The sequence below is a fragment of the Myotis nattereri genome (genome assembly GCF_964212035.1).
Source record: "Myotis nattereri genome assembly, chromosome: 3".
NCBI lineage: Eukaryota > Metazoa > Chordata > Mammalia > Chiroptera > Vespertilionidae > Myotis > Myotis nattereri.
In genome coordinates, this window is record NC_138077.1 from 43,314,877 (window position 1) to 43,333,763 (window position 18,887).

Consider the following 18,887-nt stretch of genomic DNA (forward strand, 5'->3'; position numbering starts at 1 on the left):
GTCCTCTCATAAGATCATTTATTTTAAGCAAGTTATTTTCTCCCAACCATCCTATCTGGAGACGCTCGAACTGGAAAGACAAGAGAAGGCTCAGCTTTGAACTTGGCCTTTTCTCACATGGAACAAAAGTATAGAAGCCAATGGTGACCAAATCCTTCTTTTAAAAAATAAAATAAAAACCAATATCAGGTAATATAAATATATAGTCATTTGCTCTGATATTGCAGTCACACCTTAACTTGAATTTCACAGTAATAAACATGGCACATCACAAGAGTTTCAGAGTTTTCCATGAAAAGTCTTGCTCTGTTATTACCTGCCCTCGATTTGAAAGATGTTAATTAGGTAAGACCCTTTAAGAGTCCTGTGAAAATTGTTTTGTTCACTAGGAAACCACAAATAATTTTACATTTACTCAGTATGTTTTATCTCCCTGAATTAACCCTAACCCAAGATAATTACTCTAAATTAACTTGTCACACATTCTTCCTTCTTGTCATATTAATTTGGCTACAAGGTTCTCTCTTACCTACTTCAGAGAGAAGCAGTGTGCCCACAACCCTTCATCTTCCCTCTCCCCCAAAGCAACATGACCTGTAATGTCCTCACTTTTGACAGCAGCACAGTTGCCAGCTTTACTTTAGCCTAGTAGAAATTAAGAGCTGGCAAAGATTCTCTCCTTGACCAAACTTTACTCAGGCCTCTGAGCCTTTTCATCTCTGTCCTTGTGGAGTCTAGTTTTAGCAAGAATCCCCGACCCTCGATATCTGATCACCCAAAATATGTGTCCAAATTCTTCCTTCCTTACCGCCCCCCCCCCCCAAGCAAAATCTGATCACCCTTGGCCTGCCTTCAACAAGAATCCTGTTAAGTCAGTCTAGCAAATATTTACCCCACATTCATAGTACTTTTTCATCCACTGACCGCCTCCTCATCCTCTAACCCCATCCCAGCTGTAAACCCCACTTGTCCTCGTTGTATTTGGAATGGAGCCTCGGCTCTCCTGTACTATCAAAACCCCACTGCAGTAGTCCCTACACCTATTATGATAGTCCAAATAAAGTTTGTTTCAACAAGTATCATGGGTAATTTTTTCTTTAATAGAGCCTTGAATTAATAAGACTGATACTTTAGCTCCACCTTTAAAAAGGGCTCGCTTTCATATTGATCCATTTCCAAGAGGTCAATGACAAGCGTTCTGCTTTGAGTATCCCAATCCAGAATTCATAGTTTATCCTTTTACTTTATGTCTTATATAGGAAGCAGGTGCCAATTTACATAATGCTCCAAATTCATTTGTAAATTGGATGTTTGGCATTTCAATATAATCATTTTTATATAAAGAGCATTTTAAATTATAGTATCTTAGATTAACCCATAAAAGCCTGTTTAACCCACAATGTAAATATATAATAATAGTGAGGAGAGGAAAAATCTTTTCCTTCTTCCCATTTAGGTTCTTGACTGTACCTCTGTAACAAAGACAGATTAAGAAGAGAAAAGCATATGACATTATTTACTGTAAGTTTTACATGACACGGGAGCCTTTATAAGGAAATGAAGACCTGAAGAAATAGTTAAACCTGAGTGTTTTTTGCTAGGTTTGATGAAGAGTAGAAAGTCATAGAAAAGTGTGATAGGACCAAAGGATATGAGCTAAGGATAGTATACTGGGGGAAACTGAACAAGGCCTGCTTGTTTGGATTCTTCGCAGTGTCCCTCCATCTTCAGAGGTAAGGATGCTCCTTTCCTCCAGGTACAGGGAGAGCACCTCTCACATTAAAGTTTTGTGACATGCTTTGGGGTAAAGAGGTGGGGGTGGGGGTGTCAGAGAGTCCCTTCTGTACCTGCCATTTCTCAAGTTCCTTTAGTTTAAAATATTTAGTATCCCAGGGTACCATATTTTGGGGTAGCATGTCCTGAACCCTGTCACTAGTAAGTTACTAATTCTGGATTGAGGGAGAGGATCAAAGTTAAGAAGGCTGAGTGCAGAGTGAGTAAGGAGGAGTCACTCCCTGAACTAGCCTTAGACAGTTTTGGTTATAGAAAGTTTGTCTTTGGTATCCTTTGAACTATGCCTTCTCCACTCTGCTCCCTTCTTTCCAGGGGTACAGGTACACACACTTCTTCAGGCTCTCCGCTTTATAAGCACACTCAGATATGGAGTATTGTTCCTAGGTAGATTTTTTAAATCCAAAATTACTTCCTTTGATGATGCCCCAATCAAAACTTGATTTACTTTATCAATTTCTGTATTAAGTGAGACTTTTACAGTGAGAATATACAAGTAAAGTATGAATACAATGAAGCAAACACACTGATGAAAAAATACTTTTCCAACACCCCTGACTTCCAGGGTAAGGAGAAAGCAGGTAGTGTGGCCTCGCTTACAGTAGGCTCTGAATGACTGATTTCCCATCCCATTTTTGCTTTTCAAAATGGGTGTGCTTGTTGACTAACCTGAAGTAAAGGATTAGAATCTTGTTAGGAACTGGGAAAACTGAAGTGGGAAAGTAGGGGAGTGTGGAAAAAGATATGTAATGTTGGCATGAGAGCATCCAAACCTGTGTTAGCATAGGGTAGCTAGATATTAATAAAGGAAGGCAGCAAAGGGTGAAGCAAGATCTGAGATGCTTCAATGAATGACAGATTTGCACTTCTTTTTATACATTTGAAAAAAAAAAGGGAATCTGTCAGGAAGATTACATGAAGGAAGGAAAAAAGCAAGGTGGGGAAAATCTCTATGATTGGATTACAGGGCAGTTAACAAGATTATGTGCTCCCTTGAGGGTGATACTCTGGCATTTCAAAGGTGTGTTAACCTAGATGCACAGGAACAATGGACAGGGTTTGCTTAAGGCAAAGGTAAACCTTTTAGTAAAGAAGTTATAGGCCAGGGATGTGACTACTCACCACGTCCTGCCCAAGAACTTATGATCAAATCACCCTGTGAGATGACTTTTGGACTCCTGAACTTGTCAGATGTATGACAGAAGCCCTATTTCATTCACAATAGGACAAAAGAACATCAAGAGTAAGTAGACTGGGCCCCTCCTAGCCGTTTTTTTCCCCTGACAGACAGCTTCAGGCTATTTTTGCCTTTCATTTTTCCCTTTTTGTTCTTAAAGCAATAGAATTTATTTTAAACATCCAGGTTTATCCTCCCCATGAAGCTCCTATAGAAGCATTCTGGAGAGTAGAGAAAATGAAAGAAAACAGTTATTTTGAGATGGAGATTGCTTATGTGTCATATCGAAATACTCCTTTTTTGTTGTTCTTGCCCCCAAAACCTGAGTTAATAGGATCATAATTCTTGTGTATATACAGTTATATATATTTGATTTAACATTTGTATGAACTCATTGAGTTGTTTATGAGGGGGTAGCTTTTTATTTTATCAACAGCATTTTTAGAGGAACAAATTAGTTAAATTCTTATGTATATTTCTGTTTTCTTTACTCAATTTCTTTAAGTTACCTTTGCCATGTAAATAATGTCCTCAGTAGAAATAATTGACCTACAAAGATATTGGTGGCATCTGTATGTAGAAAGATTAGATAGTTTATGGTAGAGGGGAGGAGACGGGATTAATCCTCCAGAAACAAATTATTTGCCTGAATTAAGGCCAGAATTTGGGAGAGGAAGGATTTGCATCTTCTTCTAATTCCCTTCCCAGGAACTTATGATCACATCACCCTGTGACAAGGACAGCTGCTACATATCATCCCCCTTCTCCCACCCTCCCCCACTACACACACACTCCCTCTGTGCATTCCTGCTGGCCAAGAATTCTCACAGGAGTTCTCATACATTTACATCCATAAGCAGGTCGGTCTTTTGTGCAGCAGGGATGCTTGAAGGATAATACGAAAGGACACTAATGGGTTTTATGAGGCTATAAGCATCATAAGAAATAAGGAAAATGTGCAAATATATTTATATTCACAGTATTTTCCTCAGTATGATTTTCTTGGTAATATCAACTTAGCCTTTGTTAACAATGTCCCAGAGGCCTCTGAAATATATGTTATAATTTTTTCATAGAAAAATACATATAAAATGTCAGATTATATTTTTAAATCTTTAGTCAAAGTAAAAATTGAGCATTGCTAAGAGAATGAGTGTCTTTGCCAAGGAGCAAAACATAGATTATGGAAATGGTTATACATTGGATTAAAGTTGAATCTGTTAGTGTTTCTATGTATAATTTTGAAGGTACATTTTAAGATATTGACACAGTGTTGAAATAGCAGAGTTCAAAGTTTAAAAATTAGAACATTATATATGTTAATAAACTTTGACATATGAAAATACATTTCTACTTTATGAATGCCTGCATCAACTTGGCCAGGCCTACCACCAGAGACCGTATCTTTGGTTAATATTTTGCCAACAGCTCAAATTCAACCTTTTAAATTCAAATACATCATAATCTCCTAATCTCCAGACTTGATACATAGATTGATAAATAGGTAGGTAGGTAGGTAGGTAGGTATATAAATAGATGGATAGATATAGATAGATAGAAAATAACTTTCATGCATTTACTTAATTTCTTTATTCAGTAATTCTTTATCATGAGATCATTTGCTATGTATTGTGTGAGAATTTGAAATGACTAAAAATTATATTCACTTTAAAATCCAAACCTGTTTTTTTCCCTTTATTTTCTCTCTTAGCAAATGGCATTATCTGCCCATTTATTTCATTTAGCAATGTACCTAGTAAGTACAGTATACTGAGTACTGTGACAGGCACAGGAGGTAAAGTGATGAATAAGATGGGGCCCTGCCTTCATATAACTTCCATTCTGATGGAGGAAGTTGACAAGTAAGCAGGCAGTTTTAGTATAAGGGTCTTTAAAAAAAAAGATCCCAAGTGATAAATTTCTCACATTCCCCACTCCACTCCACCTTCTCAGCCACACCACAGAAAACCAGTCAGTCACCTAAAATCTACCTTGTGGCTCTCTCTCTATGTGAGTCCCCCTCTTGTCTACCCACACTATCCTGGCTCAGGCACTCAGCATCTCTCTCCTGGTCTCTCTTGCTCGTCTCCTAACCAGCCTTCCTAATTCTACTTCCATTTTCAAAAAGACAGATAATGACAATGTCTCCTTTCCCCTTCACACACTTCTTTCAGTTCCCATTATCCAAGGTAAAGTCCAAACTCCTCATGGTGTACAGGCCCTTCTTGATCTGATTCAGGCATATCCAGCTTTATTTTCTCACCTGGCTTTTCCCTTCCCCCCTTTATTCTGCAGCAGCACTGAATTAATTGGTTATAGGATACACTACACATTGTCATTCCTCCCTTTGAATATATATTGCTTCCTCTTAGTCCACTTTGTTTCTTGGAGCAATTTATCTATATGTATTAAGAACTCAAAAATTACACATATGCATTGATCCAGTAATTTCATTTAAGGAAATTCTGTGAAAGAAAAAGTAGTTAATATTTAAATATCCACCTTAGCATTTATATAGTGAAAAAGCTATTTTAAAAAGTCAATGGGGGAGATGGCTAAATAAACACTAGGGTATATGAGCATAATTGAATACCAAATTGCAAACATGACTATGTAAATGTAAAAATAATGCCAAACTGAAAAAATACGTAGCATGAAATAGTATGCACTGTTGGGGAGGAAGAAATTTTCCTCTATTCCTGTAGGTTCTTTCAACTGGCCTAATAATTAAAGCTACATGAGACAGATTAACAAGAGAAAATAACCAAATTTAATTTTACATATGTATATGGGAGCCCCACAGACATGAGAATCAGAGATCCTACATGCATGAGAGGTTCAAGACAGAAAGGTGAAATGAGGTACATATGACATCATGAGCTAAGGAATGAGGTAAGATGCCTGGGGTTTCAGATGGGAGGAGGGTAATTCACAGGATGACAAGAAGAGCAGATGTTCAGGAATTCAGTTTACCCTGCCATATAAATAGGTAGTCACTCTTACATGAGCAAGGGTCTACTTTAAGTTCTTTAAGGGAAAGGGAAAAATTTCTCTTGAGCCTACAGAGTCTCTTTTGCCTTCAGCTCAAAATGATATACATGCCACCCGGCCAGTGTTGCTCAGTGGTTGAGCATTGACCCATGAACCAAGACAGCTGTTCTCAACCTGTGGGTCACGAACAATGAAAATACATCCTGCATATCGGATATTTACATTACGATTCATAATAGTAGCAAAATTACAGTTATGAAGTAGCAACAAAAATAATTTTATGGTTGGGGGTCACCACAACATGAGGAACTATATTAAAGGGTCGCGACATTAGGAAGGTTGAGAACCACTGAACCAAGAGGTCCCCAGTTCAATTCCTGGTCAGGGCACATGCCCGCGTGGAGGGCTTGATCACCATTAGGCATGAAGGAGGCAGATGTTTCTCTCATGGAGGTTGCTGTCTCTCTATCCCTCTCCCTTCTACTCTTTTTAAAATCAATTAAAACATTTGAAAAATACTCTTCATGCCAAAGTAGCATGTCTTGGGGAGGCCTGTACTTAACCCCGTCAGCGCACATATATCTGTGTGTATGATCGAATGATAGAGGGTATAGAGAGATGTAGCTAGCTTAATGCTCATATATATTCTTTGTCCCTGTTAAAGAACAGAAATTCAACTGAGTAAATTTAAAGATCTAATTGGCTTTATTTGAATCAAGAGCATCCCACCTAGTAAACAGAGAGATGATCCATGAAGTTGTATAAAATGGAAGTTTTTTATTGATACAAACTGGGTGGGACAAGAAAGTTATTCGCAAAAGAAAAGAAAGGATTGGTTCAGGCCAGGGCACCGTTCTTTACATGAGGACTTACTATTTTCTGAAAATGATGATAAACAGCACTTCTTTTTCTAGTAAGAGTCTTCAGTTACAGGAGGAGGAATTGTATTTAGATGCAGGAAATCTTTCCCAAATTAAGAGCTTTGTGACACTCAGTCCTGACCAAAGCTGGGCGATTAACTCAGTAAGCTTTGCTGCTTAGGGCTTTCTATACTTGCTAATGGGCTAACTCAGTATCTTCTCAAATTGGCTGTAAATCCCAAAGATGAAGTGTTCTTTTCTTCGTGTGTGTGTGTGTGTGTGTGTGTGTGTGTGTGTGTGTGTGTGTGTTTCACAACTGCCTTGAATGCAGGAGTTTGTTAAGTCACTGGCTATTCCCTGGGTAGACCACCATCTTAGTATTCTTTCCACATAACTTGAAAATTATCTGTTAAATGTCTGTGGCCAACTACACTATGAACTTTGAGAACGAAGACTGTTGGATTCATTGTTCCCCAGGCATTAGCGTTGCCTTGGCACATAGTAAGTACATGCCCAGTAAATGTACATTAAATTGAACTTAAATGACTGGGAAAGGTAAATTGGCCTGCCTTCAAATGGAGGAAACCAAATATAGAATAGAGGGGTGAAAATTACAAGGACTAGGGCAACAAAGCCAGATATGGCTCGGAATAAATCCTGTCTACATGAAGAAAATAGAAGATGCACTGACAAACCCAGGAAAATGAGAGTTTTTAGGTAGGATGAATGTTGTGTCTCAGTAGAACACTATTAGGTATAAGAGAAAAGGGAATGCTAACCAGTTTTTCTGGACATTAAAGTGAGCCAGTGTTTTTTTCAGATATTTACACCATATTGTAGGCGATGTTAATATTTTCTCTATATCATACTTCTGTTAATATGTCTTATAAATGCAAGACTATGGAGCAAATTAGGATTAGACATAAGCATCTGTTGATGAATCACAGTATTTAATTCTTTCCAGGCATTTATTGGCAAAACGCTTTACAAATACTGAAGGTGTGAATATGCATCAAACCAAGCAAATCACCCGAATGAACAGATTTTGATGCATTCATTTGGGAAATAATCTGTCTGCTGGGACACGATTAGGCAGCATCAACATCATCAGAACGTTAATAAGTAAATTGCATCATTGATGAGTTTACATCCATTTCTGACTGTTGCTTATCAGTCTTGCTCATAAATACAACTTGTTATATCCAGTTCTCAGAGCTCTTTCTATTAGTCATCTATTAGCTGCCTGCTTTGCCATATACCCCACTGCTAACTTTAATGGCTGTCAAAATTAGTATAGTCTTGGGACATAACAAATGGGTGCTTAGTAAAGGTACACTGTTGTAGGCTTTGAGAATTAATTAGTGAGGAGATAAACTGGTACCTACCCTCACAGAGTTTATAGTCTTTTAGAGAAGACAAGTAATTAAAGAATTACAACAGGTGTGACTGGTACTATAAGGGAAGCATAGTAGAAATGTTGAGACTGGAAGATGGTTTATATATACATGTATATAGTTACAAATCAAATTGTTTAAACTGAATTGGGTCATCTGTTTCTTTTAGAGCAACAGTATAACTTTTGTATAATTTACTTATTGGAGGCTCTACTGACTATTATTTCCTTAATTACTCAATGTAAACTGAGCAGTATTGTGATTTAGAGCGCTTCTGATATGATATACAGTTCACCCTAATAATCTGAGTAACAGTGAGATTTTTTAATTCATGATATTATCTGACCAAAAGTTAGTCTTGGTTTTAAGATAGCATTCTTTTTACCTGAAGCTTTAATTATAGATGTGATTAATGATGTTACTCTTGTTTTTTATGTTTTTAGGGAAGGTATTCATGTAAATCAGGAGTTGCTGCAGATCTCCCCCTGTATTACAGAACAGTTCATTGAGCTGTTGTGTCAGTTCAGTCCAACCCAAGTCATAGAGACATTACAAGTCCTTGAGGGCTACCGCCTAGAAGAAACTATCCAGGTAAGACCAATAATGGAGAGAAAGCCAGAGTACACTTTTCCTAATCATTTACCATTTTACAGTTAAGCAAAGGGAGACTCACATATTAAATTACTTGCCTAAGTTTTTAGCTAGTAAGTGGTAGCATCTGAGATGGAACCCAGACAGTCTGATCCATAGTGCATGCTTTCCATTGCTATGGAATAAACTGCTTTCACATGTTTTCTAGTAAAGTCAGAAACAGCACATGTCCATCATTGTTATTAATCAAGCTTCACCAACATTCTAACCAACATGATAAACATATAAAAGTGAATATAGTAAAAGTATTAAAAGGGAAAAACCAAGCTCTTGTTTGCAGGCACTGATGGTTACATAGTCCTCTTATGCAATAAGACTTACTAGGCTGAAAGCAGTTCAGTAGGCTTAGCACAGTCATTGCCTTGATTCATTTCCCTTTTTTTCACCTGTTTCCAAATGAAAGTGAAAATGTGTATACATATTCTAATATACTATAAGAGGTTGGCATGTTCCCTGTTTAAAATGTAACCTACCATTATGTTTCCTTTCTTTTATGTCAGTACTCGTGAAATAATAATCTGTATTTTTTGCATCCACCTCCTGAACTGTCCACACACTTAAATTTTTTAAAATTATGAAATATTTCAAAAATGTAGAAATGTACATGAAGAATATCAAATACATATGTACCCACCAAGCCAATTTATAAATGTTAACATTTTGCCACACTGGCGTCAGATATTTGTTGTTTTGTTTGAGAAATAAAGCATCTTTTATTTGTCATGTCCCCATCTCTCCCCTGAGGTCACCACCAGCCTGAAGGTGGGAAGTTTATCCAGGTTGTTTATTTTTCATATATACAGGGTGGTGCAAAAGTAGGTCTATAGTTGTTTGCTTGGAAACAAATACAATAATTAAAACATAATAATACAAGAATAAACTGTTTCACATACAACTGTAACCTGACTTTTGCCCAACCCTGTATGTATTTATCTATAAAGTAAAAGATGCAGTTTCATTATTTTTAAAATTTGTATTAATGGTATCATATAGTACATATCCTATTGCAAATTGCTTTTGTTATTAATTTTTTAATCTGTCAATTTTTATACATGTAGATATAGTTCACTCATTTTAATGGTCATGTAATAGCCTATTGAATGATTATGCCACAATTTATATATTTCCCTCCTAAGGGAATTAATTAGAGGATGTGAGTGTGAGGCAGTCCACGTTTCTGAAATTCAGTGACATGAATTTTAGCTATTACTTTGCCAAATAAATGTAATTTACAGATATCATTTAAAAGAGCATTCAGCTTAATATTAAAAACTCTGGCTATCAAGTCAGGTCTGTTTTCAACTTTTTGCCAGTGTTGTAAATAGTTTGCAATATCTGCCCATTTGGGGTTGCATGTCATGGTTATGAATAAATCGGGCTTGCCATACTTTGTTACAATCGCCATAGCATCCTGATATTGCTGCTGCATATTTCTGGGACTACCCTCAAAAGATGATGGAAGTATTATCATTTTACCAATCGGCACATTGTCATTTTCAGATCTAGATTTGAGATAATCCATCAAACCACTATATTTTTCAACTCGCAACTTAAATTGGTTTGCTTTGATGAAACTTATCCAATTGGCCTCCATTTTTGAATATGAATCCACGATAAACTGTTGAGTTAATTTTCCCGCATTTAAAATAGGATTGAACGTGCCCCGCACAGAGAGATGAAATCCATAATACTACATTTGTGTGACTTGTGGCCTTACATTTTATCTAGTATTATTGTCGATTATACTGTTGTCTCTGAGTCTTAATGCAATATGTTCCCCAGCCTTGTTCACCATGTGGAGAAAGAATAGGATATGTCATTGCATCTAATGTAGGAAACAGGATATTGATTTGTTCCATTTTAGTGGCATTTGGATTATTGGGATCTGGTTTACAGTGAATGAGCAAGTCCCTTTCAAAAGAAGGTTCTCCATCTTCTTTTCTGAATATGACAGCAACCTCGGTTACACGGGGAGAATTATATCTACCTGGGTCACTGTTACGATCGTATTTAATTGTCATTGTTACTTCTGTGGGAGCAATACCTTTTGCTGCTGCTTCAGATTTGGCTTCCTTTTCTACCTCATGTAGCATCTTGTACGATTTTGTCAATTCACTTATTTCATGCATGAGGTTGCTGATGTTGATCATGAGTCTTTCTGAGCAGCCCTGGTTTTCTGGCATTGCTAATCTTTCACTTGTAGCTTCGGCTGTATCCAAAATATAGAGTTGAGCAAACTTCCGAGAAACACCATCCGAAGGATGTAAAGTTCCAGTACGGTGATAAACTTGTCTGTGTATTCTAAAACAGTATGGCCCATATCCTGATGGTGATGCAATATTTGCACCCATGGAAGCAAAAGCAAAATAACTATTTATGGAACGAATATTTTCCATGAAATTTTTACTGTCAGAATCTTCATTTGTCATTAATCTTTTTAAATAAGCCGGGTAATCTGGAAAATCTATATCATTTGGACAGACTTTTCCTTTGCTACAGCATTGAGTAAATTTCCCATCAGATGGTTTTTCATCAGAGAAATTTAGTGATAGGTGAAAGTCACATCTATAGTCATTCCACCACAACTGTGTTCGAGACTTGCATCCTCATGTATTCCATTTTTGCTGAGAAGGCAGTTCCTACCCAAATTGGTAGTATTTGTTGATGACTGTTCTCTAGACATATTCTGTCGTTGCTACCGCCTTCTTTCAACCTCAAAGGCACGTTGGTCTTTAGACATTTTCTGTCAATGACGCCGGTATTTTTCGGCATCAGAGCGACGTTTTTCCAATAGCTGGTCTTCAGATACATTCTGTCGCAGGCGCCGCCTTCTTTCAAGATCAGATGCACGTTGCTCTTCAGATATTTTCTGTCGATAACGCCAGCATCTTTTGGCTGCAGAGCTACGTTGTATCAACAGTTGTTCTTTAAACATAGTCCCACCTCTCTACTGTCATGGTCTGAGATGCAGGTGAATGAAAGTCCTGGCTGTCAGGCCGCTGAGAGCTGTCTGACCAACGGCTGATTCTGGCTGATTCTGTGGGGGGGACTGACTTCCTCCTCCCTGTTGTCAGTTTCCACAGCTGTGGTGAGGAAGCTGGAGTGACAAGGGGAGCCATGCCCTCCAAGCCGCCCTCTCCCTCGCTCTGCTCTATGTCCAGCAGCCTCCTGCTCTGCCAAGTCTTCCAAACCTCCTGCTCTCCGCCCGCTCTCCCGCTCTGTTCTTTGCCGGCGAAGGTCCCAGGAGCCCGCAGGCGTGGCTAGGCACAGCCAGCCTCGCCTCCCTGGGCCGGCGAAGGTCCTGGGAGCCCAAGGTCACTGTTGCCTCCCTGGGCGCTTGACACCTACTTATGCAAATTAACCCTCCATCTTTGTCAGGTTAATTTGCATACTCCTGATTGGCTGGTGGGTGTGGCTTGTGGACATCATGGAGGGATGATCAATTTGCATCTTTCTCTTTTATTAGTATAGATTATAGATATTCCATTTATTTCCAGTCTTTTGCCATTATAAACTGTTGTGGCCAAAGGTAAACTGAGTTGGGGGGGGGAGGGGCGTTAAAGGATTAAGGAAAAGACAGACAAGAGAATAATAGCTGGGTCTCGGTGGGATGCTGCCTCCCTGATGAGGAGACAATGACAGCTCCCGCAAGCCGTGTCTTTATTTTATAGCAGATGCCACGAGGCAAAGTAGGGGCGTGATCACGTTGTTTACAGCATTCTCGTGAGTTCCAACCCTACTCAACTACATGCACCTGAACTCTAGCACAAGGCACATGGGGCCATGTGTTTGGACCATAGGTTCAAGCTTACAACCATAGCCGTTGGCTATGATTGTGCTGGGAGGGCCCTGCCTTCCAGCAGGGACTTGCACATGGCAATGAGAGGACCCTGTCCTTTCATTAGTCCGAGGCTTGACCTGGCCAAAGCACTGTAGCCGCGCCCCATAATAAACAGTGTTACATTAGCCATCAGGTTTCTCTAAGTAATATACCTGGAAGTGGAATTCTTTGGACAATAGAGTAGTTTAATTCTAGTGATTTTTGCCAAGCTGATTTCCTGTTTGTTTCATTCTCATCATCAGTGTTTGATATTTGCTGTTTTTCCACATCCTTGCTAATTCCTAGTATTTTTAGACTTCTTAATTTTTGCCAGTGGGATGGGGATCATTGATTACTAATGACATTGAATATCTTTCCATATGTTTAATGACCCGTTAGATTTTCTTTTCTCTGAATTATCTATTCCTATCGTTTTTCCAGCTGTTTGCCCTTCTCTTACTGGTTTATAGAAATTATTTTTAATTTCTAGATCTCTAATCTTGTGCTGATTTTATATGTTGATGTCTTCTTTCAGTCTCTAGGGCATATCTTTCATCTTGGTTTTTAGTGACTTTTTAAATTCTCACTCAGGGATATGTTTGTTTGTTTTAAATTGAATTTAGAAAGAAAGGAAGGGGGCGGAGAGAGGGAAACATTGATGTGAGAGAGAAACATTGATGGGTTGCCTCCTGCACATGTCCTGCAGGGACCAAACCTGCAGTCTAGGTATGTACCCTGGCTGGGAGTCGAACCCACAACCTTTTGGTGTATGGGTCGATGCTCCAACCAACTGAGCCACCCAGCCAGGGCTTAGTGAATTCCTTTTAATTTATCAGTCTTTCCCTTTAACTTTTAATTTTTGGGGTATCAGTCTTTTCCTTTTGACTTTGATGGCATAAAGGCTGTCCTCTTTTATGAGTTTTATAGGTTAGCTTTTTACATTTAGGCTTTTAATCCATCTGGAATTTATTTTTGTATACAGATCAAGAGAGGGATTTTTTTTTTTTTTCATGTGGATGGCTAATGGTCCATGTGGCATTTTATTGTGCTTTCCTCATTGATTTATGATGCCATACTGTCATACACCAACTTCCAAATGTACATGGATCTGTTTGTGGATCTGTTCTGTTCCTTTGATTATTTGTGTTTTCCTATACTCATACCACATATTCTATTAATATAGGTTTAAAATAAGGCTTCTTATTTGAAAGAAGAGTCTTCCCTTCTCATTCTTTTTCTTTAAAACTTTTTGGCTACTCTTGACCTCCTACTATTCTACATCAATTTAAGAATCAGATTGTCAGGTTCCTTTAAAAAACATTCTTCTGGAATGTTGATGAAAAGAGTACATTGAATTTATAGATTAATTTGGGGAAGATTGACATCTTATAGTATTGTCTTCACATTCAGAAACATGGTTATCTTTTAAAAATGCCCTTTATGCTCTTTGGCAAGATTGTATCACTTTATATAATATTTTGCATAAGGTTTTGCACATATTTTCTTAAATTTATCCTTAGGTACTTATAATTTTGTTAGCATTTTGAAAGGAAGTTTTTGAAATGACATTTCTTATTGAGATTGCTGCCTTATGTTAATTTTTGTATAGTTTTGTATCTGGCAACCAGGCTAAATTCCTTTTTTATTCAATAGTTTTTAGATTTTTTATGAGAATAATATTTTCTAGGTATAATGGTAGTTGTTTTTATCTTCCCAACCTTATAGTTTTTTGTTTCTTTTATTAGATGTCTAGGAGCTCTAGGATATTTTGAACAGAAGCAGTGATAGTATGCATTCTTGCCTTGTTCCTGATTTAAAAGGGAATGTGTCTAACATTGTACATTAATTATGGTATTTATTGTCAGACTAGAGGCCTGGTGCATGAAATTCGTACACGGGGGGAGAGGAGTGTCCCCTCAGCCCAGCCTGCACCCTCTTCAATCTGGGACCCCTTGGGGGATGTCTGACTGCCAGTTTAGGCCTGATCCCAGTAATCGGGCCTAAACTGGCAGTCAGATATCCCTCTCACAATCCTGGACTGCTGGCTCCTAATCGCTCACCTGCTTGCCTACCTGGTCTCCCCCTACCTGCCCCCCCTGCTGGCCTGGTCACCTCTTATTGCCCCACCTGCCGGCCTGGTCGCCCCCAACTGCCCCCCTCTGCCAGCCTGGTCAACCCTAACTGCTCCCCTCTGTCGGCTGGTCGTCCCTCATGTCCCCCCTGCTGGCCTGGTCACCCCATGCAGCCTGTTGTTCAGTCATTTCGTCGTCCCTCACTAACCCCCCTGCCAGCCTGGTCGTAGGCAGCCACCTTGTGAGGGTGTGATGGTTAATTTGCATATTACCTCTTTATTATATAGGATTATTATATAGGATTGTAATAGATAATTTTTATTAAGTTAATGAAGTTCCCTTCCGAGTATAGGTAAGAGTGTTTTGTATTATTTTGTTTTTGTCAAGAATGGGTACTGCATTTTATCAAATGGTTTTTCTGCATTTATTGAGATGATCACATTTTTCTCCTTTTATCTGTTAACCTATTAATATGTTATTTGTGCCTTTTTTATCCTAAGAAAGATTTATTCCACTTTATAAATCTTTTCAAAGAATAATTTTGGATTTGTTAAATCTCTCTATTGTTTCTTTCTATGGCATTATTTTCTTTCGTTTAAGCTTAATTGGTATTTCTTTTTTACGTATTAGACACTCTTATAGTTTTTTAATTTTTATTTAGAGCCCACAAATTGATACGTAGTGTTTTTGTTGTCATTTTGTTATAAATATTTTGTGTATAATTATACTTATCAATTTCTGGTTTATATTATTACTCCTTATGTAATAATACAATATGTGTTGCCTTTCCTCCAATGGATATTCCTCATCCGTGTGCATAACAATTTTTAAAATAAATAAGTGGGGGGAAATGAATGCACTTGGTCTAGTCAGAATAAAAAATAGGGCACTATAAGACCAAAAGTCAAGTATTTGCATATTACACTGTAAAGTAGCATACTACCAAGATATGGATTCATTAATTAGTATCATGTTGGGGTTGTTTCATTTTTAATAGGACCTTCTCACTTCACAAGCAAGATTCGTGAACACAAATCTTTATCTTTTCTTCTTTCCTAGATTACCCAGAAGTATCAACTTCATGAAGTCACTGCCTATCTATTAGAAAAGAAAGGAGATGTTCATGGTGCCTTTTCAATAATGCTTAAGGTAGCATTTTACTATATTTGCTTTGTCATGTTTCAGTGTGTCTCTCTATTCATTGCATTAGTCTATCTCTTTTTTGAAATATAATTGACTATATTTTGAAATATAATTTGAAATATAATATTGCATAAATTTTCATCAATCCATTTAATTTATTATGTTTCAAAGTAAGTTGCAGGCAATAGTACATTTTACCTCAATATTTTTATCATGCCTGTCACTGACTAGAGTTCAGTATTTCTGTGTGATACTTTTTAAAGGTAAAATTTACATACAACAAAATACAGAAGTCTTAAAAGTACATTTGATGAGTTTGACAAATGCACACCTGTCTAATTCTAGTCCCTAACAAGGTGGAGAATATTACCAGGAATTTCCCTCATGCTTCTTCAGTCAGTTTCCATTCCCATTCCCCCAGAAATAACCACTCTTCTAATTTTTTTTACCACCGTGGGTTAGTTTTACCTTTTTTATTCATTCATATTAATGGAATCATTTAATAGGTTTTCTTATATAATCCCTCTTGCTTCAGCATAATGTGTTTGAGATTTGTCTCTGTTATTAGATATATCAGTAGTTTGTCCCATTGACTGTGAGTAATATAATTGTATGAATAGACCACAGTTTATCCATTCTTCTATTGATTGACACTTGGGCTAGTTCTAGTTTTTGGCTATTATGAATAAAGCTTCTATAATCACTTTTGTACATAAATGTTTTCATTTCCCTGGAATCATTACCAAGGAGTGAATTGCTGGGTCACTGGATACGTATAGGTTTAGTTTTGTAAGACATTATCAGACCTCTTTCCATTTTACGTCCTACCAAATGTGCTTTGGTTGCTTCACATTTTTACCAACAGTTTGGTGTTCTATCAAATTTTGAAAAAAACAATTTTTTCATTCTTTTAATTGTAACATATACATAACATGCAATTTACTATTTCAATGGCATTATGTATATTTACATTGCTGTGCAGCCATCACTACCAGCCATCTCCAGAATATTTTTAACTTCTCACAAACCCATTAGACAATTACTCTCCATTCCTCCCTACCCCCCTGCCCCTGGAAACCACCATTCTACTTTTAAGCTATATGACTTTAATTACTTGAGATACTGCATATAAGTGGAATAACACAGCATTTGTCTTATTGGGTCTAGCTTATTACACTTAGCATAGTGTCTTCAGGCATATTACACTTAGCATAGTGTCTTCAGGGATATTATACTTAGCATAGTGTCTTGAGGGCCAGGGCCTAAGCCATGTGTGGCAGCGGTGGTGGAGAGAGAAGAGGACATGAATTTGAGAACTTACTGGTCATTTAAATACAGTATAAAGTGAATGAGAAGGAGTGGTTAATGATGATTCTCTGATTTTTAGCTTAAAATTAACCTATAAGGGACCTCAAGAACAGGAGCAAATTTTTGGTAGAAGGCTATATTAAAGTCAGCTTCAGTGTATATTCAGAAGCCTTTGCAATATCAGTATCTGAGGATCTAGAATTCAGTAGAGCAGTGGACACTATAACTGCATATTTAGGATATCTCACATTCAAGGCTGTGCCCCATGCTATGGAGTTAGACTTGTCATGTCCTTTCTTATCTCAAAGCATGGATACATTCTGATCCTCATTACTGTGCCTCAGAGATGTCAATGATGACTATGTAGGTAGCACAACAGAAGCATAAGTGGAGCAAAATAAGTGACACTTGCTATACTGCTAGCTATGCATTCTATATACACCAGAATTCTCTTTGGAATGACAGGGACCATTCCTAATAACTTGGTTGTTTCTTGGGTTTTTTTTAAAAATGTGTCTGTTTAATTATTTGGTGGATTAGAAATTAAAGTGTTCCTTTTACCTCCTAGAGACTACAAAGCAGACTTCAAGAAATAACACATCAAGGTGAAAGTAAGTTCTTGAGTGTAATTTATAATTTCTTTATTTACCCCATGGTTTTAAAAATGTTTCCTAATAAACTGCATTTATTAAGTAATAAATTTATTAAGTAAATTATCCTGCATAAATGCTGTTTATCAATTTTAACATTGGTCCCAATTTTATTTTGTTTTTAAGGAATCATAATAGGAAAGCAAATAAACCATGTGGCTTTGTGATGCTAATTGTCAGTGGAGTTCAGTGTACAGAAATTTTGAGATTATCATTAATATATTCTTAAGTATGTTAACAATTTTTCTGAATCTAGCTACCAGAGAGGATCCCTCATTGAAGGATGTGGAAGAGACCACGGTAGAGACAATTGCCCTTTGCCAGAGAAATTCACATAATTTGAACCAGCAGCAAAGAGAGGTAGGAGAATGATTACTTAGGCATTTAAAAGTTTGTTCTGGCCTGGAACTAGGAATTAATCCTATTTCTATTGCCCTTTCAGCTACCTGAGTTGAATTCAACTGATTTTAATCACTGTTTAGTGCTCCCAGGAGTATAAGACTCCCAAAGTTGTTATGAGGAGTGCCTGTCCTTTTGTTCTATCAAAAGGCTCTATATTCTTACATTTGGCTGTGTTGCAGAACTTAACTGTGTGAATACTAGATGTCCTTGTCTTTTTGGACTGAGATTTTGTGTATCCTATGTAGTGGTATTGTGGATATGTCATCATTTATCATCTCTTCCATTCCCCATGGAAGAAAGTGAGCATGAAGAACTAGAAGACAACCCTCAGGGATACAGAGAAAGCTGGAAAAGGTCAAAGAAGGTTATGACACAGTAGTTCTCAACCTTGGCTGCACCATAGAGTCACCTAGGGAGCTTTGAAAAATCCCAGCACTCAGATTGCACCCAGGTCAATTAAATCAATGTCCCTGTGGCTGTGACCCAGTCATCAGTATGTTGTAAACTTCCCCCATGATTCCACTGTGCAACCCAGGGTGGAAGCACAGCTGTACCAGATTCCAGAGTGCAAAGGGGAGAACACAGAACTGAAGGAGGAAGAGTGGAGCACTTGTGCAGGTGCGAGTTA

At 37.6% G+C, this 18,887-nt stretch overlaps 1 protein-coding gene across 2 annotated transcripts in view; it reads left to right on the plus strand.

Moving 5' to 3' along the window:
- The window catches only part of VPS8 (VPS8 subunit of CORVET complex), a 263,787-nt gene that overhangs the window by 163,771 nt on the left and 81,129 nt on the right, over window positions 1-18,887 (plus strand). For both annotated transcript variants that reach the window (XM_081086229.1, XM_081086230.1), the window contains 4 exons: window positions 8,657-8,804; window positions 15,816-15,905; window positions 17,776-17,818; window positions 18,114-18,217. In XM_081086229.1, the coding sequence (XP_080942355.1) occupies window positions 8,657-8,804; window positions 15,816-15,905; window positions 17,776-17,818; window positions 18,114-18,217 (385 nt within the window). The remainder of the gene's footprint in view (window positions 1-8,656; window positions 8,805-15,815; window positions 15,906-17,775; window positions 17,819-18,113; window positions 18,218-18,887) is intronic.